At 38.8% G+C, this 27,605-nt stretch overlaps 1 protein-coding gene across 6 annotated transcripts in view; it reads right to left on the bottom strand.

Annotated features, from left to right (window-relative positions):
* Positions 1–27,605, bottom strand: part of sema6e (sema domain, transmembrane domain (TM), and cytoplasmic domain, (semaphorin) 6E) — a 141,413-nt gene that overhangs the window by 26,897 nt on the left and 86,911 nt on the right. For 5 of the 6 annotated variants that reach the window (XM_053494004.1, XM_053494005.1, XM_053494003.1 and 2 more), the window contains 14 exons: positions 26,008–26,196; positions 18,446–18,560; positions 16,644–16,701; positions 14,848–14,904; positions 14,383–14,484; positions 11,197–11,287; positions 10,832–10,954; positions 10,632–10,720; positions 10,229–10,446; positions 8,957–9,088; positions 8,169–8,324; positions 7,598–7,771; positions 6,328–6,465; positions 3,013–3,090 (listed from right to left, as the gene is read on the bottom strand). In XM_053494004.1, coding sequence (XP_053349979.1) covers positions 3,013–3,090; positions 6,328–6,465; positions 7,598–7,771; positions 8,169–8,324; positions 8,957–9,088; positions 10,229–10,446; positions 10,632–10,720; positions 10,832–10,954; positions 11,197–11,287; positions 14,383–14,484; positions 14,848–14,904; positions 16,644–16,701; positions 18,446–18,560; positions 26,008–26,137 — 1,661 coding nt within the window. In that variant the 5' untranslated portion in view covers positions 26,138–26,196. The remainder of the gene's footprint in view (positions 1–3,012; positions 3,091–6,327; positions 6,466–7,597; positions 7,772–8,168; positions 8,325–8,956; positions 9,089–10,228; positions 10,447–10,631; positions 10,721–10,831; positions 10,955–11,196; positions 11,288–14,382; positions 14,485–14,847; positions 14,905–16,643; positions 16,702–18,445; positions 18,561–26,007; positions 26,197–27,605) is intronic. The other variant, XM_053494006.1, reaches the window with a different exon arrangement.

Here is a 27,605-nt window from a genome sequence, read left to right as displayed (position 1 = left end):
GGGGCACTTGAGAAGATTTATGGCATCATTTATTCTGCTGACATTTTAGCCCAAGACCTGATTGCCTCTGCTAGGAGGTTTAGAAAGAAGCTGCAGTCGGAGAGAGTAGGGGAATTCCACATTCCCAAACCTACTAAAGAGTTTCTCCATCTTTTGGATGGAGAAGTAGACCAAGATCCATCTACAAGTGGGGGAGTATACTTTGCAGAACGAGTAGCACCCTGACAATGTATTCAGGAAGTGTCTATCTCAGTATCAGATGTGAGTCTGAACAACACCACTGAGGTTACAAAGTTATTTTCGAGACACCAAACCCTCATAAAGCTAGGAGTGGGCCTGATGGAGTAAGCTGCTATCTTTATCAGATCCCCAGAGTTTGCCCCAGATTGAGCCAGTAGTAATTCAGCGAACAACATATCTTCAAATAATACTGTACAGAAAGCCAGGAAATTAAAGCAAAGTCTCCGTTCCCCTAGAGGTCATTACTCAGACGGCAGAACGGTTTCAGCCCTGTGCTTTGATCTTCTGCCCCGATGAACTGTCGTGCACTAGAATGAAACCTCATTAAAATCATAGCTACAGTAATTGATATTAACTAGATATTGAGTAAAATCTACAGGTAAAGGTGAGGCTTCAATCATACTTTCCTGGTGATAAAGTAACACCTGCAGTGTGCATAAACGAAAGAAAATTCACTCGGCTCAAATTAGCTTGACAAGAAGTTTAAAAACATATATTTTTTTTAAAAAATACCTTTTTACCCACCGAGGACTTACAACATAGCCCTTTCTCCAGATTTCTCCTCTGAGCAACGACGCTATTAAACCACAGCTTGACCTGCCAAGGACATAAATTACCCAGAAGTCAGCAGGTGAAAAGGGGTGAGAGTGAACTATTTTCTCTCCCCCTGTAATGACCAGTGCTGGAAATGATTGGACAAAGCTGTGCAGGCTTTTTACTGGGGGCATAAATAACCATGTTGTGTCAGCGAGGAAGCAGCACATCATTAACGTACAGGTGGCGCTGTCCTGTGAACTCTGATAAATGACTTGACTGGCCGTCTAGAGACCTCAGTCTGGAATCGTTCAGGTCCAGCCGCCCTGTGCTCACCAACTGTCATGGCCAGGTCTCAGTTTAGTCAGATGCTCCCTCATGTGCCTTAATGATATCATGTAGATTGCACTGGAGAGGAGAGGAGCCCTGCAAATCTCAAGCTGAGACTTGAACTCAGTCCTTGCCTCACACAAGCAGTTTAGAATGAATTTCGAATATATTTTTACATTACTCTTGATAGAAACAACCTATCGACAACTCCAACTGACTGACACCATGCGCACACTCGACTTTTCCAAACAAGGTCAATAAGTTGTTAAGTTATGTAGCTCGCAGGGTCTTTATGGGACTTCCATTAATACATTCCACACATTTTGTTAGCAGCAGGCCACAGGGGCCTACAGTAAATATCACTCACAGATAGTCATGTGACCTAGAGGCAATAACTCTGCAGCGCTATTTCAAGAGATCAATACTCACATTTGGATAGCATACCCAAGACTGCAACATGCCATGACTCACTCCGTTCTACAATTTACAGCCAAATTTGCGATGAGAAAATAAGCAGGCGCAGTGATTTAGAGTAGCAGCCATGTTTCAGCGGGACAAAGGTGCTAAAGGCCTGCTGGGTGGTAGAGCTAACAGCTAACAGTTTTCTCTCTCTCACTCTTTCGTTCTCTCGCTTACTGTTTCACTCTCTAAGATGCCGCCTTGGCATACACACTCGTAGTGGCTGATAGCCATTCAGCTGAACATTACTTTCGAGTGTGTGCGTACAGACGGAGCGCAAGATTGATTGAAGTTTCTTCCTCCTCCATAGTTGAAAGTTATGGCTGGTCAATAGAAGGTTGTATTGTACAGGTTTGGTCCTGTGTGGACAAATAAATGACACGAGGCTGGGTGTGATCGATAACCCTGCACAGCTGCAGGCATGCCTCACACCCTTTAAGGCTGCTACAGCAAGGCATGCTTGCCTCCAAACAAGATGGATGTCTGTACACCTTGGCTTCACAACGTTTTGACAAGCTCTAAGCAGGAGACCAAAGTTGCGCAAGATGTGAGTATATAATTAATATTGATTCAATGAAGCACATTATTTTGAGATTAAATGAATTGAAAGCTGAGGAGACATGCAGCGGAGCACTGAATGAAAACACGGCACAGCGCTTTTCCATTAAGGCATCAATAACACAAAAGTAAAAGAACCCCTAATGGGTGACTTTATAACTCAGAAACTGTTCTACCTATATATTAATAAACATATTATATTCATAAACAACTTTTTACTGATAGGAACACGTGACACACAATTAAAACATAAAGCATGCATATTCTTACATGACTCTGAAAAGTTATATTGCAGCCAATTATATTATATGTTGAACTTATGTCCAACTTTTTCAAAATGTATTAAAATTTTCAAATAGAAAAATAATATAATGTATACACACACACACACACAAACACACACACACAAACACACACACACAAACACACACACACAAACACACACACACACACACACACACACACACACACACACACACACACACAAAATGCGTTCTGGAAGGTTTCTTGAATATCAACTTAAAATCAATAAGAATATACATATGTACTGTATATATACAAACATACATACATACAGTACATATATAAAATATAATGATCCTCTTCCTAAAACATATTAAGTAGAAAAAAAAACATAAAACAAACAAAAAAATGCTTAGCTTCCCCTACATCCATACATTAAAAAAGTCTACCTAGCTTGTTTCTCATTTGTCAGTTTAATCTCTTTATATCTTACATCTTAGCTTTTATTAAAACATTAAATACTGCTCTACCACTTCAAATCTGTCTTGTTTTTGACCCGTGGATAGCAGCTTACTGTAATCTCTTAATTTGCTGTGACTTGGTTAGGATAAAGAGGCTAACAGCAGGATGCTGCTTTAAGTAACTTACTTTAGTCCTGGCGCCACAGTTGCACAACTTCCCGTCTTCAGCCAGATACAGTAAGGGTCTCTTGAGGACAAACAGCTCCTAAAATACACACACACAAACAGTTAATTCACAGCAGATGGGCTGAAAAGGTCTGCATTTCTCACCCAAATTTTCATCTTCATGCTTCACAAAGGCCCAACCCAACTAATAGACCAGACTGTGTGTGACATGTCAGAGAGGATAGCCAGTCACAGCATCAGCCGAATAGAGAGAGAGAGAGAGAGAGAGAGAGAGAGAGAGAGAGAAAGTAGTGTCAAGAGAAAGATGTAGATGGAGGGACTGTCAGAGAAACTGCCCGAGAGCCAGATGTGAGTGCATGAGTGTGTGTGTGTGCGCACACTTGTGTGATTGACAGGTGTGCTATGGCTGCCAGAACCCAACTGGGACTCTGTGTGACATGGCAGAGCTCATAAGAGAGCCAGAGACCCACAGAGAGAGAGAGGGGGGGGTTGAAAAAAAGGAAAGCAAAAAAAAAAGAGAAAGAAAGTAAGTGGAGGGAGAGAGAGAGAGAGAAAGGAAAATAATTTGTGTGTATATTCTGCAGTGTGTGGTTTGGGAAAAAGTGATCGAGTGGGAGGCTGAGTGACTGAGAGTAAAAAAAAAAATGAAGAAGTCTAGAAAAACAAACTATACTAACACAATGCTTTTTTCTGTTCCTCTGATCGATAGCTGCTCTTGTATCTGGTGCGCTTTCTGTTACTCTGAGCTCAGCTGTTTACTGTTCTCAAACTTTCCCCCAATTCTGTACCCTATCCTAACCCTTAAGTCCTATTACCTTCAACTGCGGATAAACAACACTAACAGGATTCCACTAAAACTTCTTATTTAAAAAAAAAAAAAAAAAAAAAAGTAGGATAGATTGTTAGTTTGAACTTTGTGCTGAATTAGAGCTCGGTAATTTTCACCCTACTTTAATGCAGTTATTTATATTTTACATTCAGCTGCAACTTAATTGCACTGCTTAAAAAAAAATAAAAAAAAAACACCAATAAGCACAGTGTGCTAACATAATTAAGTTAAAATAAAGAAACGGAGAAGCTTTCCCTATTACATAAAGCTTCCTCCGATGTAAGTAGTTCTCCACTCTGCTTTTTTTTTGACTAAGACCTGCAGTTTACAGCACACCTCCGTGATAAAGCAAAGCATTTGTGTGAAAAGGCTGAAATGAGGAATGGGAGGCAGCACTGATTACCGGCCCATAATCCCAGCCAAGGTGCACCCTCTTCTTGCTCAAATCCCATGATAGGATTTGGGAATCACTGTGAAGTGAAACAGAGCCTATCAGCCTTCTTGTCCACTATTTACAGAGGAAGAAGAAGAAGAAGAAGAAGAAGAAAAAGGAACAAAAACATAGCCTCTTGTCTGGTTGTTACTGGCGTTTGGCCAATCAGATGGTTCCTATTAGTGTGTGTGTGCTGGTGGCGTCTTGGTTGAAAGGGACGTTTATCACGCTGTGGGGGGAAACACGTCCCTATTTCCATCAGCTACTCAGAACACAGCACAGAGACAGCTGCTGTGCTCTCCTCTCCTACATATGGCCTAGCTTATCTGTGTTTAAATGCTTGTCTCTGCAGAAGTGCAGAATTCTCACCCTAGGTTTTTCTTGCCAACCTCAGGGGAAAAGCATCTGTAAGTCTAAATATGCATTGCTAAAAGTTTTAGTAGCCTTTAAGAGGTACTCACTAATGTGACTGCCACTACTCATACCACATGCTGAAAATTCTTACTCCTATTCTTCATCTTACTATTCTTCATCTAAGGAGCGGACTGTCTGTTATACTGGCGATGGGAATAACAGGACCAGTGAAAAATAAACCGTCTGAAGAGTTGCAAGTTAAATTAGGGTAAAAAAACAAAAAAAACAATACACTGTTATAGTAAAATAATCCATCAAAGTTTGGTGTGATGTAGAGTGCTACCACCCCAAAGGGGACCTATTATGCAAAATTCACTTTTTAGTCATTTTTCCACATTCTGCGCACGTGCACAAACAAAAAAAAATATGGGGGGAAGGAGGTAGGGGGTGGAACATCCCTCGCTTTTTTTGTCTTTTTTCCATTTTTAGATTGCCTGGGGCTTAAACAAGCAAATTAGATTTTTTTCCTCATTTGTGACCTCACATAAGAAGATATCTTCACTGGCAGGGTTTGGATCAGAAGCATTTAGAGAAGGAGTGAAATAAAGGGAGGTTAAGGAATGGAAAAAAAGGATGTGTATCAGTTTAGGCATTAACATATACTTCAGGGAAGCTCTGAGACCAGTGATAACTTATTTTTAAAAAAGCAGTTAAATGTGAGACTGTTAAAAACACCTTCCAAAGGTTATCATATAAAAAAGTATTGAATCACCCTGAATTTCTTCACCAGTATACTAATCACTGATCTGCACCTGTTTCCCACTGCTTCATGCCTTAAGTTAGATTTTTTATTAATGCTTGAATGATTCATAGGTCACTGCATGGCTTAAACAAAAACATTCCTCTGACACTGGTCAGGTACAGGTACAGGTACAGGAACAGGTACTGGACTGAAAATGAGAGTCAAAAACAAGAACCAAAAAAGCCTTTCAGGATTCCTGGAGAACTATTTCTCAAGACTCCATTAAAAAATGCAAGAAAGTCTGGCTCTTTATAAACAAAACATGAAGAAATGAGGGGTGGGTCAAGACTTTTGTACAGTACGGTATATTAATCATTAAAACAACAACTTAACAGTTCATAGCTACATTTTTTGATCTGAAATGGTCATGAGAAAAGCGAGCCCCTGTTATCACTTGTGATGTAAGTCATAAACAGTTGCTTCTTCAAGAGCCTCTCTCTTTATTTTCTCTTTGCTGAAATTAATATGACACGCAGCTTGTCATTTTACCAAGAAGCCAGAAATCACAAACTTTTCTCCGTCTTGAAGACTATCCCAAGACACCCAAGACACATGTGGATTCCCAAGACTTTTTCTGTAAGCAATAAATAAAATATTCTAACTGAAAGATTTATCTCCACTCCAAAATGTGTTTCTTTGTAAAAGAACATGTTTTTGAATTGGATTATTATTATCCTTACAATATTTATCTAGACCATCTGTCACACAAACCTCTCTAAATAAACTGTTTGCATATAACTGATGAAGTCTTCAAAGGTAAACCTATCATTTGAATTATAGTTAGAACTACTGTCAGGGTGTGCTGCTATGGAAAATTAATCAACACCTTTTGGCCAATCTTTTTAAGAATACAAGAGCGATGTAGTTTTGAGTACGGTAAGAGAACAGAGTTACTCACTTCTTGCAGGTCCCGTAGTCAGTACAGCGGCTTAGAGGCACACGTACCACACAGCTAGAGAAAGCCACGAACAGGGCATGGTGGTCCTTATCCAGCTCCAGTCCCAGAATCCTCCGGTCTTCCCCACGTACACTGCATCTAACAAAGTGTGGGGAAATTATTCATAAATCTAAGATTTTTCACTATGACAGATAATCTTACTTAGATTATTTCATATGATTAAGCACTTTCAACTATTTAAAAGTTTCTTTAATCATCTTTCACCAGTCCAGCACTTGAAACATCTCCGATAATCCATCACATCACAATGCGTGCATCAGCGTGGAAAAAATGAACATTACCCAAAGTCAATATCGTACCATATTTCACTTTCCGATCCCTCCGCCCCCAGCTGTCATCATAAAAAAAAAAATGCTGAGCCTGTTATTCTTGGAAATATGCCACGTTAAGGGGAAAAAGTTCCTAAAATACTTTAAGTCGCTTATCACGATGAAAGTGCCATGCTTATATATTTAAATCAGAACATACTATGCTAACGTCTTGACTATAGTACAGTAAATAATTAAGCCTCTTATGAGATGCCCCATGCACGAGGCCACCCAGGATGTTTTACTTTATCAGACAGCTAATGTACATCCACAGACCACACCACCAGAACATCTCAATGGCACAAAAACCAGTGCTTTATAGTCCAACCTATGGAATGGAGCTTGCCTTAATAAAACACCATAATGTCTACAGATGAGGGTGGGGGGGATTGCATGAGTGTATAAGAGAAACACAGACAGTACGCTGAGTACTAGACCACCGTGTGTGTCCAGTGGGTTCTGGAGGCGTTGTTGCCCGTTGAGGCACAAACAGAATTAATCTGTGGTGGAGCGCACACAGTCTTCACTCCCATAGTGTACACTCCATCACTCTTTAGATATGAGAGTGAAAGATGCTGAAGAAGAGAGGGAGAGCGAAGATTGGAAGGCGGGGTGCATCAGGAACAAAGCTCTTTGTAATGTGTGTGTAATGCTTCAGCTCTGGCACGTGGGTGTTTCTCAGCACTGTAATAATTGCTGTGTGCTACGGAGCTGTCAGAGTGCGAATAAAAAACCCAGTAAAGCAAATAAGTAAACCGCTCATGTCATTTCCAGGGAGAAGCCGTAGCCCTGTGAGACGCAAACAGAATTAATCAGCGGCGAGGCTCACCAAGTCTGCACTCCCATTATGCACACTTCTTCACTCCTCTCGAGGGAGGGAAAGAGAGATAGAGTAAGCTCACTTGTTTGGGTTATACACATCGATGTCCTCCAGGAGTTGGCTGCTGTAGGTGGAGTTAGGGTGTGTGCTGACGAGGATCTTCTGAACGTGCCCGTTTTCCGAGCCCAGGAAAAGGACCGTCTGATTCTTGTAAGGGCCGGCGGCCGTGTCCACGGCTATCTGGGTTAGCTTGAACCTGCAGGTAGGAAATGACTTCATTAGTAAACACGCAGCGGATGCGCTGGTGCATCCGACAGTATTAAACAGCACAGGTGTCTGTGTTTACTCTTGAGTAGTGTTTAGACGTGGTGCCTCTCAGGAGAGCCTGAGACAGATGTGATTGTGAGAATGAGCAACAGAGTGTGAGAGGGAAAGAGGGAGGGAAAGGAAACCAAAAAAAAAAAAAAAAGTTTGACAGAGGAATAAACCGTTTGAAAAAATTGCAACGGACAGATGTGATGGAGAAAGTGTGGTTAAACCCAGCAGGCATTCTACAGCTTGCTCAAGCAACCTGTCAATTGTCCTATTGGCTGTGACATGGATAGGGCTGTGATTTTTTTTGTCTGTCCGTGTGTGTGTAAATGTGTGTGCACCTGCTTGTAGTTCTCGTGAAGCACGGCCGCCCATTCACTGATGGTACAGCCTCATCCATGAGTGGATAAGACTTGATGAAGGTAAGAGTCTCATCGGGGAAAGAGGTGGACGACTTGTACACTGCTGCAGAACCATCTCCTGCACAGGATCCTGGCCTAGAGCCACACACACAAACAGATATTCAGACCTTCCTACAACTCTTTCAGCAGTACACAAACACGCACTGGTTGAAATTCCAGTATCTCTTTCAATAGTTGCTAAATCAAAGCTGCTGGTTTCCTTTCAAAGAATTGAAGATAAAGTAACCCAAATTGCCAAGATCACACATTCTAGGTTTGTCCCTGGAAGTCAGATCGAGAGTTCTATGTAGGGCTCGGTGCATTAATCAGTCAGAGAACGTGTGTGTCCTTCATTTATAGGGCATAATCGACTGACCAGTCTGTTTTGAGAGTTTAAAACTCATGCAGTCAAATCCAATTTTTTTATTCACACATCAAATACACACTTAATCTTCTGCTTGGAGTCTGAAATGAATAACTAATCATAATCAGCTCATTTCTATTCTAATTTGAGCTTCATTCGAAATGTGAGCAGACAGATGATTTATCCAAACATGCCATTGCAGTCAGAATAAAGAAGAGGATCAAGTCTGCTGAGCATTCGAGTTGTTTCTTGGGTTTTTATATTTTTATTTAGTACGTTACACGTGTAAACACCTATTTATGTGTGATAAGGATAGGAATCTAAAAGTGGTGCCATGATCGATTCCTCTTGCAAGAAGGCAAACCTGGGTTTGGGCACTTGCTCATCAGGCACGGGGGTCCAGGCCGACTCGCTGGTCTTCTGTTCTTTAAACTTGCCACTAAACACTCGCTCAATGTCGTCCATGTAGAAGGCACAAACAGCAGAGCCAGTGATACTAATTAAGAGGGGAAAAAAAAAAAAAAAAAGATTGATTTTGGCTGTTGGTGGCCCTCAAAAATACAAACATACATAACAACCCTGTACACTTTGTTTATAGAGGAGACAAGACACTACTGTATCTACAGAAAGTACACAAGATTTAAGAGCTATACAGATTACAGTACATAAAGACCGCAAATATACAGAGTATGTAATATGATAGCAATGTACATAAAGCATGTGCGCGCTTGGTAGTTTAAATAACATGGACAACTCTATCACATATGATAAGGATGTTTTTTTAGCTGTTTGTACATTGCACAATATACAGTACAGGATGTGCAAGTTGTGCAAATAACAGTACCATGTGTTGCATATACTGTAGGTAATGTAAAGTAAATGACTGAACATCATTAGCTGACGGATCATTAGCTTTTTGTGATAAAAAAAACCCACATTTCATGTAAATTTAGACTACAGCACTGTTGGATTCGCCATTCTAACTTATTTTCTGTAACAGCAGCTCTGATAGTAACGCAGAGGCAAATCTTCGCTTTCTGTTACCACGCTTGTTTATACTGTATGCTAATGCTCTTACAGTAACAAATGACACAAGTATAGTGTCATACATAAACTCCACATAAATTGATTAACAATGAATGTAACTTTTCACATGGTGTAGTCTTCTGGAAGGGCATGATTAATTTACCACTTTTGGAAGTGATCTCCAGTGCCAATACTTTGTAACAGTCATAGATAAGGCTATTTTATACTTTTTTTTTAAATGAAAAAGTTTTAGATCAGTGGGTTTTGTATTTTATGATTTCTTGTTAGCACCTTTCTTGCCTTAATAGAAATAAAAATGGGAGGTTGGAGAAAGAAGAACTATTTAAAGGTCTTATAACATGATAAGAAGAACGAACTCATTTTGTGTATGTTCCACAAGGCTAAATGGAATTTTAAGTGGATAAAAAGCATAATGTTATTTTTAATAAATAAAAATTGTGATTACTGGCAATTTGCTGCAAGATGGTGGTATAGAAAAATAATCAACACACAGGTGGTAATTGGATTACATAACCCCGTCTGCAATTATTTCCCTTATACAGGAGGAATGAGGAAGGGAGAAGGAGATGAACTCGTAGTGTGGTGTCACCTGTTGGACTGTGTGGTGAAAACTCCCAGCACAGCAGGCCTGTGGTTAATCTGCATCACGTTTGTTAAGGATTGCAGAACGTCAAAGTAGAAGAACGAATCACCCGGAACTGAACAGTTCAGCCGGGCTTTAAGGAACGATGTCCAGTACCGCTCGAGAACCCTTGGAGATCCTCCGTTGTCATTCTTACACACGCGACCTACCCTGGAAAACACCACCTAGACAAAGAAGGGAGTAGAACAGCCTGTCAAAGGCAAGTCAGTCTAATAAAGTGTAACAGTTTCTGCAAATAGTGCACTGCTCAGCTTATTGAATCATTCAGGGCCAAACTATGTCTCTCCTTCATAGCTATCCACAGTGTATGTGAGTGTAAAGTCATCAAACTGAGTTTTGTGGGTCTCACCTTGCCAAGTGTAGTATACTCTACGGCAATCTCACTAAAGAAAAAGTACACATAGTTCCCATATTCGATGGCATGAAGAAAATGAGGCTCTGAAAGAACAGAACATGAATATTAAAAAAAAAAAAATCACCAAGTGTTCCCATTTCATCAGGAAGAACAAAAAGATTTTCTTTGACAGAGTGCTGTGTCAGGAGTCTAACCTCGCAGCCATTTAGAGTCGTACTTCACGGTTCGCAGGACTGGACTACTTTCCCCCAAACTCCTATAGATCACTGCATCGCTAGCTAAAAAATCTGTCATTGTTGCTGAGTAGAAATCACCACCTGTGTGCGAAAAGCATGAAAAAGAAAAAAAAAAAAAAAACTTTAAAGGCCAAACATGCCTAATATTCTTCACACATACAAGCTTTCAGAGCTTTCACGCCTACAACTGCATGCTTCCTGAGACTATGTGTGTTGGCATCATGGAAGCAGCAGCTGAACTTTGTGAAATGTCAGTAGAATATTGGCAAGATTAAAGGTGAGATCATGTTTCTCTCCTGATGGTCTCGGCACGGCCAACTCACCAGCAAACAGGCCAACGTTGGATTGGCGCGATTCAAAAGGGCATCGCGCCTGACCAACCACCTCCTCTCCAACCTGCTCCAGTGTGGCCATCTGAGAGAAAGAGAGAGAGAGAGAGGGATAGCAAAAGAGTGAGCGAGAGCGATAACAATATCATGAACCCTCACGTACACGTCCATATCATTTTCAATCCATGGTTTCTGTTGAAGCAATTTCACTGCAGCGTTTTTCGATTTACCATGCAGCTTTTAGCACATGCTCCAGAGCGTATCTTTGGAATTCCATGATTTAAATCAAACTTCAGAATTAGCTTTTGTTACGTTTCACTGCTTTTTAGCCTTACTGATAGTCTCATGGCATCATCAGCTCATGGCTGCATGGGGAACAACTCCCAGTAGACATAAACAGGCTCTAATCTCAGGGTATAGACACAGTTTTATTACAAATATCAGCTGATTTAATCTCTCAGCAATGAAATACTGATCTACAGGAAAAAGCAAAAAATGAGTGTGTTGACCTATAGTGTGAAAGTCACACGGTTGCAGCTATCAGTATGATGTCTCAGGCTGAGACTAACAAGATAGTTGCTTGGCCTTGTTAGCTCTGCTCACACCTACAGCTGCGAGCAAACAACGCCTACACATGCACCTCTGACTGGCCCACTAATCTTCCGAACTCTATCTCACAATAGAATCCTTAAATCTCCTCCAAAACTTCTCTATAATCTTTTTCCCATCTTGAACCTTTTCCTTGAACTCTGGGGGAAAAAAAGAAAAAAAAAAAAAAAAACAACCCTGTACATTGTTCACTATCAGGCTGTTTTCCACTAAACCATTCAAAGATCAGTTAAAAAGGGAGAGTCGGGGGAACACTTTGGGGGAACATTTGGGAGATGTTCCTCATTGCATTTCAGTCAATAAAATATAGTCTCATAGGGACAAATATGTACAGGGTACCACTAAAATTCAACTCAACAGAAAAAAAATGGCATCTCTAATTGCCTGTCAATCACATTTACCATTATGTTTCATGCTGCGTCAGGATTGAGACGTTCTAACCAGTGTTTTGGTGGGCGTAACTCTGGAGGGAACACTTGTTAGATTCTGATTGTAAACAATGTTATTTTGAAACAGGATGTTAAAAGCTAGGATGCAGTCGGACTAATCTAACCCCTTGGAGTTGTTGATTGCTACAGTTAACCCTTTGGTAAATGCATTACCCTACTTTCTGAGACAAAACATCTAACACTGAGTCTTCCAGCTGATCCAATTCACACCAAATATAACCTCTTGCCATCGGAGCAGTTGGCAGAGACAGACCAGATATGAGCCAAACACTTCATACTCTGTCTTCCTGATGGGCAGTGTGGTATTGCAAAATAAATAAAAATAAATAAATAAAATGTATAAAAAAGTGATGTGCTGCTGATAGGTTACTAAGGAGTCTCTGCAACTCTGCAATCAATTGCTATGTTCATATTACCAGCCTGAAATGACTCAATTCTATTTTTTCCCCCCAACAAATTTTTTTAGAGCTGTCTAAACGCACAAATCTGATGTTTTTCAGATGAGATCTCGGTCACTTTCGTATGTGGTCCTACTATCAGATACATGGCCATGTGACTTTGTGCATGCTTGGGGCACTCGCTGGCATCACCCAGCACTGGCAGCGTGGAGATTTCATAGTAGCGCTAGCAAAAGCTGCTAAAACAGCTAAAGTGAGGCGTCTGACTTTCTTCCTTCTACCGGATTTTAACAAATACAGTAACAGCCGACGAACTGCCTGTTTTCCTCCGGGACAAAATCCCAAGTATATTTTTGCTAAAATCGCACAAACTTATAATGTATTTTAGCCCAGATAACAAAAACATGTCCACATGTGTGCATTCTCTGACAGAAGCATCCCCATTAAAGTCAGATAAAATTCACTTGTAATTATAAATATGAACAGTCATAATATCCAACCCCTGAACTGACCAAAAAATGTGGCTTGCAATCGGACATAGCCTTGCTCCAATTTTCAAAACAGCTATTTTCAATTTACTTCTACCAAAAAAAAAACCCACTACTGTTAAAGGCACTTTACCTTTAACCATCTTTCCCATATCAATCCCTCAGACCATAATCTCTTCCTGACTTTACCATGATCCTGTTTCCAAGCATGCCATATCACCTCTCTGTATCTCTCAGTTATGTGCTTCTAGGAAAGATTCTTTTTCCACGGTGCAGCAGGGAACAGGGAACCGAGAGATTTGATTTACTCTCACAGACTAATTCCCCTCTCTGCAGGAGCTCGCAGGCATACGTTTTCCATAGCAAAAGTCACGAGGGGGATAAAAGAGGGAGGGGAAGGGAGAAGGAGAAATTGTGATGTGCCCCAAGGTGAGAAATATAAATCAGGCGCTCCTCAGAGAGTCTGAAAGGAAAGAAGCGGCGAGCAAGCGTCGTCATACTGACTCCCCGATGACCTCTCCTAACTTTATTCACATCTACAATACACACCACAGGCTTGATGCTCTATGTCTGGATTGTATACATACTGTCTGTATCTCATCTGCAAGATCGTGTAGAGTGCAAACCATGAATCATGGGACAACCATGAGCTCGACTGAAATGCTGGAATACGCAAGAACGTCCGTAGAAGCTGAAGCTGTACTTCCAGACAGCTGTTGAGATTTTTAGAAGGACTTGGCACAGTCTACAAGATATTTGTCGAGACAGTGTATGGTTCTGCTCACACTGGCACTGAGGAGCTAGAGACAGCTTCAGCTCTACACATGCTGATCTCACACTGGGACATTTCCACTATCAACACCCAAAGCTGTTTGTATTAGTGCCAAGTACTATTAAAAGAACCTGACTTGACTGGGTTTTTACAACTGATTTAATATTTAATCCTATTAAAACTTATGTCTGTTAAGACATGAAGTTTTAACAATAATGTTTGTGTGTATTATAAGAGAATGTTCATTGTGTGTGCATAAAACATGAAAACATTTGTGTGTGTGTTTGTGTGTGTGTGTGTTTGTGTATGTTGGTTCTGACAGTGAGGTTGCTGTATTTTCCACTAGTAACAGATGGAGTTGAAGGCATTAGTGAGTGTGTGTCAGTGTGTAAATGGGTGTGTATGTGTGTGTGTCTGTGTGTGTGTGTGTGTGTGTGTGTGTGTGTGTGCACGCGAGAGGCTACCTTGTAGTTGCGACATGTGGGGTTGAACGCGTTGGTCCCACATGCAAACAGTGTTTCATCATCACGAGGCACCAGCACTTTGATGTAGTTGTAGCACTCATCCTGAGAAAGGCAAGAGACTTTTTTGGAATGACATAAAAACATACGCATGCACGGTCTCAGTATAATCGCTGTGTACTGTGATAGAGATATAAGCTCTCTCTCTCTCTCTCTCTCTCTATTTCTCTCTGTTTGTGGGTGTTTGTGTTTGTGTGTGTGTGTGTGGCTCTTTATAACGGACACCTGTGGTGCCGACACTAACAAGCAATCTGCACTACAGGAGCAGCGTCCACTGGGGAACAAACCAAACAAGGAAAGGATGGAAAAGAGTGAGACAAAGAGCAAACAAGGTGGGAAAAAACACACTGGGAGAGCAAGGACACGAAACCTGAATATCCTTAAAAAGAAGCAAGCTCGTGTACTCACGCTGTTTTTGCCCCTCACTGTGCATTTTTCTACATCCTTTGTCTTCCATGTTAGTTTCTGCAAAACACAGGAACACAGGAAGGACAAATCAGTGATAGTCAAGCTTTAAACTCACTTTAAAACCTGACCCTGCTTATAAAATAAGACAAAGAAAATCATTTACTTCAAAAATTTAGAAAATAAACTAAAGAAGAGAAAGAGAGAATACAAGTGGGACTGTCAAAGAGGGAAAGAGTGAGATCCGTAAAACCTTTAACAAGCTGTAGTGTGCCTGTGTGTCAGTGTTGGCAGGATGCTGGGTTATGTCATTAGGTTGAAAAATTGGAATGATTTTTTTTCTTCTTCGTTTTCCCTCTGCCCTCTAGAGGGGAGCACTAGTCCAACACGCACGCAATCGCACACACACTCTCACTCACGCACTACACACTCGCGCACAAAGCCCTACCATAAACGCAAACATCCCTTCCAGCTATGATTTCCTCAGTCACCTACTGTATCTAACAGGTGGAACAAAAAGGAACACGGTGAGAAACCAAGCAGGAAAAACAATGTTTAAGTAAGACTACAGACAGCAGTAGCTTTAAACTGCTGAGCTGTGATCACATGTGTTTGCATGTTAGGTTTTTATGGGCCATTAAATAATTATTATAGCTTTCTATAAATAATGCTAATGCAGCAACATTAATGTATATGTAATGCACGCATCCCAGGCCGCGTTCACATTACCAGCCAAGTGACTCAAATTGACTCAAATTTTTTTACATAAATGTGCTCCAGATCTGAATGCATAAATCTAATGGTGATCTGACACAACTCACGTGACATTTTGCCTCTGTATGCCTCATGCATGGGGTCGATCGCTGAATTGTTGTTTGAAATAAATGAGTGCTTATGAAAAAATGATGTGTTTTTGCCCAGATAACCTGAGAAAAGACGCATCAATGTGCACATACCTGCCGTTTCAGAGCTCATGTGTATATCCTGTGTATATGTGAATCGGACCAAAAAAACGGATGTGGCTTGTAATGTGAATATGGCCTGATATTGCAAGAAAAGAAACCCATAAAAGCTTATGTGGCCTATATAAATCAGAAGAGTATTTTACAAAGCAGACCTACAAATATTTTCATATCATATATTTGTACTCGATCAGACAGTTCAAAAAAAGATAATGCTATTTTAGGCAAGCTTTCATAACAACCCTTCTAATCCATTGCTATGACGAGCTTTAATTTCATAACACCACCACCATGAATCTTTCATTCGGCAAAAGATTAGATATTTTAAGGTAACTCATTTTAATACGTCGCTCTCTACTGGCTTCACAAGTCAAATTACTTCTGACAAATCTGATTCTTCTAACTGATTCAGTGCGCTTCCAACCAGGACTACATTAAATTGAATTAATTAAATGATGTCTGACGTAATGCAGAAATCGGCTGCATGGAGACACAGCAGAGTTGAGAGGGACTCTGCTCAGGCTTTCAGGAAGCAGGAACACAGCATGATAACTGGCTTGCCGTTATCATAAAAGGACAGGATAGACGCTCCGACTGGCTTCCCTCTCCTTTCACAGTAAATGCGCCGCTACCTTAGAATCCCTTAATGTTCCAAACAACCGGAGAAATGGGATGAGATATGGAGGAGGGGAAAGGCTGGGGGCAGCTAAGTGCTCTGAGCCATAGCATGGATGCTGAGAGGGAGAGCATTAGCGCTATTCATTGCAGAATGCTGCGGGCTACGCGGTGCAGCTCATTACATCACACGCTTTCAAAAAGAAAGACAGAGACGCTTACCTGCTGAGGGACGATTTGCTCAGCCGAACTGCTAAGATTGACGACAAATACGTGATCCCTGTAACACACAACACAAAGGAATCAAGGACTCAAAGACATTAGAAGGGAAAAAAAAAAGACAGAGGAAGCAAGGTCCTCTGTCAGTCACCTCAGCTGAATGAGACTGATTAGCCTCAATCATGCCGCTCTTATCGCAGATGGGTATATGCGCGAGAAAGGGATAAGGCGCTTATCAATGAACGCAGATCTGCAAAAGCCTGGAGTGTGTGATTTATCACTGTTTGCCACAGTAAACCGAGCTCGCCCGCTTTAACACGAGCCATAAAATTCCAGGAGACCCAGAAAGGCATGTATAGGTGCATTTAATATAAGGACTGCTGATTTAAACTCAAAATGTGTTTGCATTCAAAAAGCTCTAAAAGATTGTTATTGCTGATGTGCTGCGAATTAAATTACAGGTTGTCCAGAATTCTTTTTTGTGTGGGTGATGTAATCAGTCACATGACCCGAGATGTTACTTCAAGCATAGACTTTTTTTTTTACAGCAATACAGTAAAACATTTTGCATATTGAGAGAGATAAGAACTTGTAGAGGAATAGAAAAAAGTTAGTCTGACGTTTGTCTGCAACCAAAAAAATTAATTACTATTTATAATGACTTTTAACACAAATTTAAAAAACCAAAAATACATTTCATCTATTTTTTTTATTTTTATTTTAACTTAGTGTTAGTGTTGCACAGTTAAGCAAAAAAATCTGAATCACAATATGGACCTGTGCAATTATTTAACCGCAAAAGGATGCAGTTTACTACAGGTAATATACTCATAGTCTAGGATTATCATATAAACTATCATTTTACATTATCATTATTTTTAGGTAATAAAACATATTGGCAAACATCCTATTAATGAGCTTACAGTAGGTGCATTATGTGCTTATTAGCTTAGATAATTAATAGTAAAATATTGCATTTAATAATTAAATATTGAAGTTTATAACATAACCGCAAATGCGTCACAATGTGATTGTTTTTTTCCCTATAAAATCATACAGCCCTATTTAAAGGAGTATGAACAATATGCCAAAACAATTGCTTTTGTATCTTAGGTAGATTTGCGATTATTATTATTATTATTATTTAATCAATTTGAATATTTACTGTATATACAGTAGCTAAATTGATACACGTCTAGTCAATTCAGTTATTAATCAAATACAGGCTGACAAGTGAAGTCAAAATAGAGTTTATAAGGTTCTCATTTTTAACAATTGAGCAAGCACTTTAACAGCTGCTAGACTTTTTTACCTTTAAAACAACAGTAAAAACAATCTTAACAAAGAAAAATCTTAAAAGTTTCCAGTGAAGAGTGTATAAATGGTTTTCCCAGGACTTATTAGGCAGTTACAGTATAATGTTTAAAGTGTCCATTACTGACATATTTGTAAGACAACCACTTAACTGTATTCTGTAAATAAAATTCTTCTATTGGGTCAAGTTAACCAACTGATCAACTGTTAACTGTAGTTTCCCACAAATAGTACATGAAAACATACGCTTTTAGCAAAACTCCCAATGCACTGCTGCCTACAGAACAACACTCGTCCTTGTAGTGCTTAGGATGGATTTGAAATGACACGGGTTAAGATTACAGAGTCATCATATGTCTAGTACGTATGTGAGGTGTGAGCTCTGCCCTCTCCAGGAAGATCATATGTTTTGGGGCATGAAAACCATTTCACTTAACGGTCAAAGATAGAAAGCAGCATAAAGTTGGTGTTATTGGTGATGACAAACTGACCTGGCAGCAATGTACAGCATGTGGTTTATGCGCAACATTCTCTGGAAGTCCAGACCGAGCCTCGCCGTGTCATTATCTGACATGTTGCCCTGGAAACCAGGGTACAGGTAGGAGTCTATAGAGGAGAGAGATATAGAAGGAGATTTATAGAAAAAGACAAAGTGAGAGAGAGAGAAAGAGAGAGGGAGATTAAGAAAGCAGAACTAAGAGCTCTCAGGAGTAATCAATACTTTTCTATAACAGCCATACCTAATATGTTTAGAACAAACAAGTAAAAGCTTTCAGTCATATTAGCTAAAACTAATTATACAAGATGTAAGTCCATAGTCTAAGATATTAATACTCATTTCACTCAGCAGAGCTTTATTAAAAATAATCCTCTCGAGAACACTCAAGCTCAAAGAAAAGCAATTCCTCATTCAGGATATCCTTTATTCATTATTTAACATTGAGGTCTGAGAAAGCCTTGGGCCCTTCTGGGCAGAGTAAATTCAGTCTGCGCGTCCAATCTGTCAGTGCAAAGTGATGACTTCATTTAGCCGGCAGTGCTGGGCTGTGAAAGGTGAGTTAGGGCCTTCTCAGCATCACATTTTCACCCATGCCATTTACCATGCAAGGAAGCAGAACGCAGTGTATCCTAAACAAGAAAACTGCAGCACTGTGTGGGAACACTGTTGTACGATGTCTTACTGAGTTTTCTATCAACAAGGACAAACAGAGATTGTACTGATAAAGTTTGGTTATTAATAATTTACCATATAAAACAGGAATAGACAGGAATAGTTCAGCTGTAGGCAGTGGTAGGTTTGACTCATTGAGGTTAAGAGACTGCGTGGTGTGACACACTGAGGGCAGGAACAACACAGGTTTTTAATGACGCAGGAATGTTCCCTCTCATGTTTGCGCAGCAAACATCATCTGATCTCGGCATGTTCACCACTGATCACAGTATAGCCATTCTTCTCATTTCAGCATAAAAAGTACATTGCAAAAAAACAAAACAAAACCCTCAAAGAAATCATTCATCCACTTCCCCCTGGACAATGTGTAACTACACAGAGACTGTGGTTATCTAGGCTCCCTGCAGTGGTCGACGCTTAAATCTCTACTTTAATATCTGAAATTAAAAATCAGATGTTCCATCCCATGACTCAGATTTAAATCAGCAGTCAGTTTTTGTTGTTTCTTAGAAAATGATTTTAACAGCATGATTTAAGATGGATTTAATTATATTTAAAAAAATTGCCTTATACAATCATCTGAATAAACACAGTCTAAAAAATCACTTATGTCCGTTCGAAAAAGCTTAAACTATGCATTGAAAGATTTGCAATACAAGGGGTGTTCAAGTGAACCCAGGACTTGTGATGAAATGTCTCATGAAAGAAGGGACTCATTAACTTTTACAGAAAGAAAACTTCAGGCTGGACATGAGACTCCTAGCCACATTTAAATACTTGATCTTTAAAAATGGACAGATAACTTTGGAAAGAATCCATCTGTTTTTGGGAACAAGCTGTAGACAATCCATCATTTATGGACGCCTTATGCATATTCCTAGAACGTTGGAATTATTGCCACATCCCCCGAACAGACCTGATTTCCACATGGTTAAGCCATCGAACAAGTTCAAGAGCCAGCATTTTATGCATAAAGCAGAAAGTCTCATCATGGCTCTGGTGTAGCGACAAAACTTTCAACATTTGAAACATTTGTGAATTGCTGGGATACGTGAAGTAGTGTAGCAGAAAATTATATTGAGAAATAAAGGTAGTTTTTACTCTCATATTTGTGCTGTGATTCTGCACTATCAAAACTCCTGGATTGGTTTATATTAACGTTGTACTGAAGTCAAAGTTGAGCCAGAAACATTTAAGAGAAGACAGATCAGAGCAAACATTAAACTAACTCTACCCATAATCCTTTAAGGTTTTATTAGACAAATTAAGAGGTGGAAAATAAATGTGAGGTAAAATAAGGCTAACAGGTGGTAACAGCTCTGAAACGCAAGTTGATTTTGAAGCAATTTTGCCTAGACAGTACTTTCTGATCTAAATAGATATTCTACATTTCTACTATAAATAGCCTAAAATAATACTAAGCCATCTGACTGTGCAACTTGAAATCTGCTGAGTTGAAATCAGCCAGTTAGGTCACCAACAAGTTAGTTTCCGTACAGCATCTTAATCACTTTCTATCGCCATATTCTTTCTCTTGTTTGCTTCCTAACTATAGTTACATCGCCTTCTTGTAGCTGCGCAAGTGTGGTTTACACTTCTCTAGCTGCATATACAGTATGTCTCCCTTGATACATGGCATGAAATGTGAGCATGTAAACCATGGGGCACCCTACTAAAATTTACAGGGAATGTAAAATGAAGAAGCCTATATATATATATATATATATATATATATATATAAAATAAAAAATATATAAGCCCTATGGAGACGTCCGTGTTTCACTGTCGGAATAATAAATAGAACGCAGCATGGGTGTAATTTAGTTCTGAAAGGTGCTGGGGTAAGAAAAAAAAAATCTTGTGTGTGACGAATTTAAAGCAAGTTAATTCAATCCAAAAGCATTTCTGAATCTTTTTCACTTGTTGATATTAAGCAGTTCATGTAGTTAAGCACTTCAGTTTAATTTATTTCCAATATTTCCTGCAATAACATGATAATGGTTATGTAACAATGATAGATGCTACAGTTTTTTTAACTCTGCTCCTTTAGCATATAACAAACACTTTTTACCACAAGCCAATTAGAAAAAGAAGAAAATAAAACATGCATTTCTGCATTAAAACTCACAGCCCCTCATTTTTCCACAAAACCTTTTTGTAAAAAAAAATAATGAGATTAAATTATGTAATAATTTTCTCAGGAAATGCATAGTAGAAAAATATTCACTTGTTAGACTAAAATATTTTTAAACGGTATTGATCGAATTGAGACATTATATGTAATGCACTAGATGTTAAAAAAAGTATTGTTTACACTATGTAATTTTAAAGATTGTGCCATTATAGAAATTAAAATGCTTTACTTGAGTGTATTTGAGGTTTAAACAAGACTATGCAACATCGCTGCTCTAACCAGTCAGCAGTTTATACTTGAATGTTGGCTGATGATGCACAACCCTGTGCTTGATCATAAACTCCTCTTTGTGCTGCAATGCAAATTAGCCCCAAGATGGTTAACTACACTGTCAGCTATCTGACTGACTTTCCATGCTCATAGTGAACATTAGAACATATCTTTCATCTAGTGCAAGAGTATCAAAAGCACATCCTCCAGACTGAGATTGGCTTGATAAAGGTCCTGATTAGGGAGAGCTTTCAAACACATGTACATTCTGGGTTCTGAATTTAAACAAAATAGTTGAATTAAAAAAAAATTCTAAAAGCCAGTCTCTGTCAACTATGACAATAAACTGTCAATTTACAAAAGGAGGCTATTTGAGTTTTCAAAAAGAATTTTTCTGATAAATTTTAATAAATTAACATTTAAGAGTTGTTGTCATCATGTTATTGGTCTACCATCCTTCTGGTTTTGGCCAGATATTGATATTGGATTTCTATGTTTATTATTGTGCAAATGACATTTTCATAAAGCCATGTCTATCAGTAGTTGTGTTTACATGAACCCTAATATTTCACCAAAAATTCAAATAATAGACAAATTGAAATAAATATGCATTCTGTATAAAATTCCGTCTGAACCTTCTGGCCCGATCTGGCCGTATGAGGAAGATTTTTAAAATCAGAATAAGAGTGTTGGTGTAAAACTTTAAAAATCTGTTCAATGAGTAGATATTATCCATTGATTCGATCCTTTTTCACTTGCTGGAAAAAAAAAAAATCTTTCAGCTCATGTTTGACCCACATGGGGTAACATTTCACTCGGGTTTCCAGGAAAGATATTTATCTTCCATTCCTGATTGATAAACTCCATGTGAACAACTCTCTCTCTCTCCCTCAACAGTCTTTGCTTTAGACCAGTGGTTCTCAAAGTGTGGGGCGCGCCCCACTAGTGGGGAATACAGATATGACAGGTGGGGCGCAATGAACGGGAGGGAATTAGTGGGAAATAATAGGAAAGTACCTATTCTAATTCATGCTTTTCTTTATTGATTTATTTAATCTTTATTTTCTTTATCAGACACTCGAAACTAAATAATGACACACAAAGAAATGGATCATTAATACAAGTAAAGTAAAATAACATCAGAGAAAAAGTGGAACCATAGTGTAACAATAACGGTTTAACGTCAGCATGTTAATTGCAGAGGAACAATATATAAGGAAACATTCGGTATTATATGTCATTTCATTTATTCCTATGTGTATTCTGATGTTTCTGTATTTTTGTTAAACATTAATATTTTATCAGGCAGTACTAGTCCGGCATTTCTAGTTTCCAGTGAGGCAACAAAGTTGCTTTTTGATCCTTCAGGCGCTGAACAGAAGGGAAGATCAATATCGTTCTACGCTTTTTGTTGGTGTGCTGCATTTTGCGATGATCCCTAAATCATTTGTTGCGCCGTAGAGAATAATGGTGTTTATGCTTTTAAACATGTATAATTTAAGGCGGATGTAGCTGAAAGACGATGTAGAGAGAAAATATATGTGGGTATCTTATTCACGGGTTTATTTACGCAGGAGATAAACAATTCGGAATGTTGAATTCGGAGATGCGAATATCAAACTAACTTTACCGCGGACACAAACAGGTGTTATGCGCTAAAATGCCCTCCTGCCACGGATTGCACCCCTACATAATCTCTATCAAATATTATATTAGGACATACATTCAAAGGTTTATTATTATCAAATATATTATTACTATTATAATTAACCCTAGGCACGTGACACTCGTCCAGACGATTAATACAAATTATATATAAATTATTTTATGGCACATCTATTTCGCAGGGGTTTGTCAATGTACAAATAACAAATTATTTATCACAAATTACACTAAATAAATATTGTTTGTGGTGAAAAAAATTACAAGAAACGATTTTTATTATAAAATAAGCAATATAAAAATATACATGTATATGAAAAAAAATATATAATTTATATATTTTCCCCCTATACAACTTTTTTTTTTTAATTGCTTACTTTATAATTAAATTAATTTGTTATAATTTGTAATTAGGTGGTAGGTGAGCAATCCGTGGCCTAGGTCGGGGGCATTTTAGACCATAACACAGTAGCGTGCTGTATGTAGTGAGCATAATAACATCAATGGATACATTTGTTACATGGACCACAAATAAGCAGGTGATTCAGCCCTATCAGCCTAATCAACCAAAAATCCAGCCAAAAGAAAAACATGATGAAGCCTATGTTGCGCTTGGATTCATGGTGGTGATGGTGGGGCAGAAGAGAGAACCGTGTGTGTTTTGTGTCTTAAACTGCTGGCAGCAGACAGCACGAGACAATGTAGGAAGACACTTATCGACAACACACCCCAGTCACGTTAATAAGCCACTTAACTGCTTTGAAAGAAAGCTCTAGATAAGTGACGAAGTAAGCTTATCTAGAGTAAGTAAGTAAGTTGTTATAACAATTGCATGTGTATTTTATCTGTTTTGAACTTGGTGTTATTTGATCTTACCGGTTTAGAAATTGATTTTTCAATAAATAGTAAACTTGGCCGTTTTCGTTATCATTTTGTTGACAAGTGGGGCTTAAAAATTCGCCCACTCCCTTAAGTGGGGAATGACAGAAAGTGTTTGAGAACCACTGCTTTAGACCATCATAAAGCATCAACGTCTCAGGCTGAAGAAGAAGCACTGATTGGCTCAGATTCCACATGCAGTCAAGTTTCTAACCAATCATAGATAAGATGAAATGTTTGCTAGCAATAATAGATTGTAGAGTTTTTTTGTTTGTTTTTTTAAATAAAGGAAGCTTAACATAACCTCAAAGTTGGAGGGGGGAAAAAAAACAAAAAAAACCAACCTTGCAGCAGATTAAACACTTCACTGCAGGCAGAATCACTTTGCCCTTGTAATTTGATTTGCACATATATTTTATCAAATCAGCGTCCATGGAAACAGTCAAGTTGGAATCAGAATCAGATTTTTTCCAATCGGACTGAAAACAAACATATCAGGTTATTTATTATATAATGTATCTGTGGTTCTAGAGGTATTTTACATAAAGTACCATAGATAAAAATGACGGCTTGTGAATATATGCAATTATATTAATGCTTTTTTTTGTTATAGCATGCACTTGACCCCTGTACTCTTAATGAAGGTCTTAGTAAAGATTTATTCAAGGTAAAGCCAATTTTGTCAGGGTAAACCTGCATGTGTCTATAGTCCTGCTTTGTCATCTCATCCTTCTTCACGCAGCAGGAGTGGGATGTGTAATAGCAGATAGTTATAGCACCTCAGCACCTACAGTGAATAGTTTTAGAAAAACTTTCCCTGCAACAATCAGATTAATCAGAAAAGATGTCTGATATACCTGCAGTAATACTGTTCCACAAAATACGTCTCTGAATTCCCAAAAGGTGCAAACCAGTTTTTAATTAGTGCACACCTTTAACATGCTCCCCGTACAGGTCAGAGAATTAATATAAGTAATGGATACCCCTGTAAGCCTGCAGCACACACATAAGCACAAGGACACGTGCATGCATGTGCACACACACACACACACACACACACACACACACACACACACACACACACACACACACACACACACACACACACAGATGTAAACAGCTGATAAATGAACCTCATTAAATGTCTGGTCTCCTTAAAGAGCAGTATTAGCCTTTGCCAGTGGCCCAGTGCTTCTGTATGTCTTTTGGATGCTTAGTCTTAATGGCAAAGCCTTCTTTCATCATGGATAGAAATCTTTAAGTTCTACCAATCTCTCTGAATTTCTTGCACGATCCTCTTTTCATATTTTATGAAATTTCTAGTATGATCTTTCATTTCTGAATTAGTTTTTAGCTATAAGGAAGAAAATACTATTACATTTTATGAGCTTAGAAATGTGCAATGGTTAATGTAAATATGAAAGCACCAAACCATCTTCATCCAATGCAAGTGTTCCTTACTCATTTTAATAACTGATGAAGTGATATGTATGCTGTAACTGGATTAACTATAACTGAAACTCCAGGTTATTTATATGTCTGGCGTGGGAACACTGCTCCTACCAGCCAAGTGCTGATTGTTTGGCAAGCCGACCGCATTTAAGCGTTGGAGAATGTTTCACATATTTTCTGATTTATGTAACACAGGACATGAAACTCCATTCATCTTGTTTTTGTGCTACTTTTGACAAGAAAACTAGTAAATAGCACCAACCTTGCAAGAAAACTTAAGATTAAAAAACAAAAAAGGTAAAATGCTGACAAAGTTATACATTTTATACATTCTAAGATCTAATCTCTCTAATACTAACTGATCTGTACAAGATTTCTAAAAACTGCCTACAAATAAGAAACGTATAACCAAGTTGAACAGCTCTATTTACAGTGCAGAATCCTAAAAATCCTATAAAAAAAACAAAAAAACATTTAATACTCACACTCACTCCCGACTATGCTGATTGGCTCCAGGTCCTGGGGAAAGGGTGTGGCAACATTGAACAGCAGTAACAGGCCAGTGAGGCTAAGGGTCAGGGCCAGGAGGGGCCGCAACCCCAAAACCAACCGCATTTCAGCACCAACTACAGCACTCAGACCCACAGCATGACCCACAGTAGCCTTTCTTCCACCTGAGAAAAACAGAGAAAATAAAATCAAAATACTGACCTACACACATGACAGATTAGGAATATACAGTGTATATAATACAAGACTTGATGAACTGATGATTGTATGGAGGTGTAAGGTGTTGGACTGCTGATCAGGACGTCCTTGGTTTAAGCCACACATCACTGAGCTGCCACTGTTGGACCCTTGAGCAAAGTCCTTTACCCTCAACTGCTCAGAAACAAATTAAGTATTGAGCTGGCAACTGACCCCAAAACTGCAACTGAAATCACTGATATATCTACAGGGAAGGGAGAATTCATCGCCCAATGTGCCCAATGGCACATGGAAGGACGTTACCCCTTCCCCCCTCACCACCACCATGGATTTCAAATGAAGCAATCAAGATGTAAATAAAGTGTTGTCTTTAAGCTTTAACTTAAGGGGATTAACAAAAATATTGCATTTAATGCTTGTGAATCAAAGCCAATTTTTTACAATTCCTCTATTTCTACATTTTTAAAGGTCACTGGACTAGGTTGAGCATGAGTTTCAAATGTTGAAATTTGTATTTGGTAGCTTTTTATGGGAACTGTCAATATGTGGCCCAAAAAGGTTGCTGATGCAAGTGGAGCAGGCCATCTTTACAATGAAAAAATAAAAAATAGACCTAGGAGAAATAGCAGAAACTTTAGGAGTTGGCAAAACAAGAAGAAATTCACTGGTGAGCTTAGCAATAACTAAGACTTTGAAGGCCACGAAAGACAAATAAACTAGATGAGAGCAGAATTCTGCCCTCTGTGTAAAAATCCCTTCTCAAAATCTAGCCAAATCAAGAACACTCTGGAGGTAGCAGTATCATCTTTAAAGTCTCCAATCAAGACACCTTCATGAATGTAAATGCAGAGGGTTTACCTCAAGATACAAATTACCATTAACACTCCAGAACATAAAAGCAACTCAAGAGTTTCTTAAGAAAAAAGAAATGGAATGTTCTTAAAGGGCAAAGTCAGTCGACTGACCTTACCCCAATTACTGTAAGCATGTTTTTCACTTGCCGAGGAGAAAACTAAAGACAGAAAGATCCACAAATAAGCAGTGACTGAACGTGGCTGCAATAAAGGCCTGGAAAAGCAACTGAATGGAAGAAACTAAATATTTGTTAATATCCATGCTTTACAGACTTTTGAGTGACTGCAAAGTTGCTGCATGCAAGTATATATTTGCATACACACACACACACTTATGACACATATACATACATTATATATTAGCAAACCAGCCTATCTGACACAAATAGCCAGCCATGTCACAGTTAAAGTTAAATACAGTTAAATATACATGCATACTGAGTGGTAGGTGAAACACTACAATATGACACGCAGTGGTGCAGAAGATGATCTAAAGTTGTCTTTGCATCAGTGAAGGAAAG

Source organism: Clarias gariepinus, chromosome 4, assembly GCF_024256425.1.
Source record: "Clarias gariepinus isolate MV-2021 ecotype Netherlands chromosome 4, CGAR_prim_01v2, whole genome shotgun sequence".
Classification (NCBI taxonomy): domain Eukaryota; kingdom Metazoa; phylum Chordata; class Actinopteri; order Siluriformes; family Clariidae; genus Clarias; species Clarias gariepinus.
Note: the sequence above shows the minus strand (reverse complement) of the source record. Positions and strands in the feature narration are given on the sequence as shown.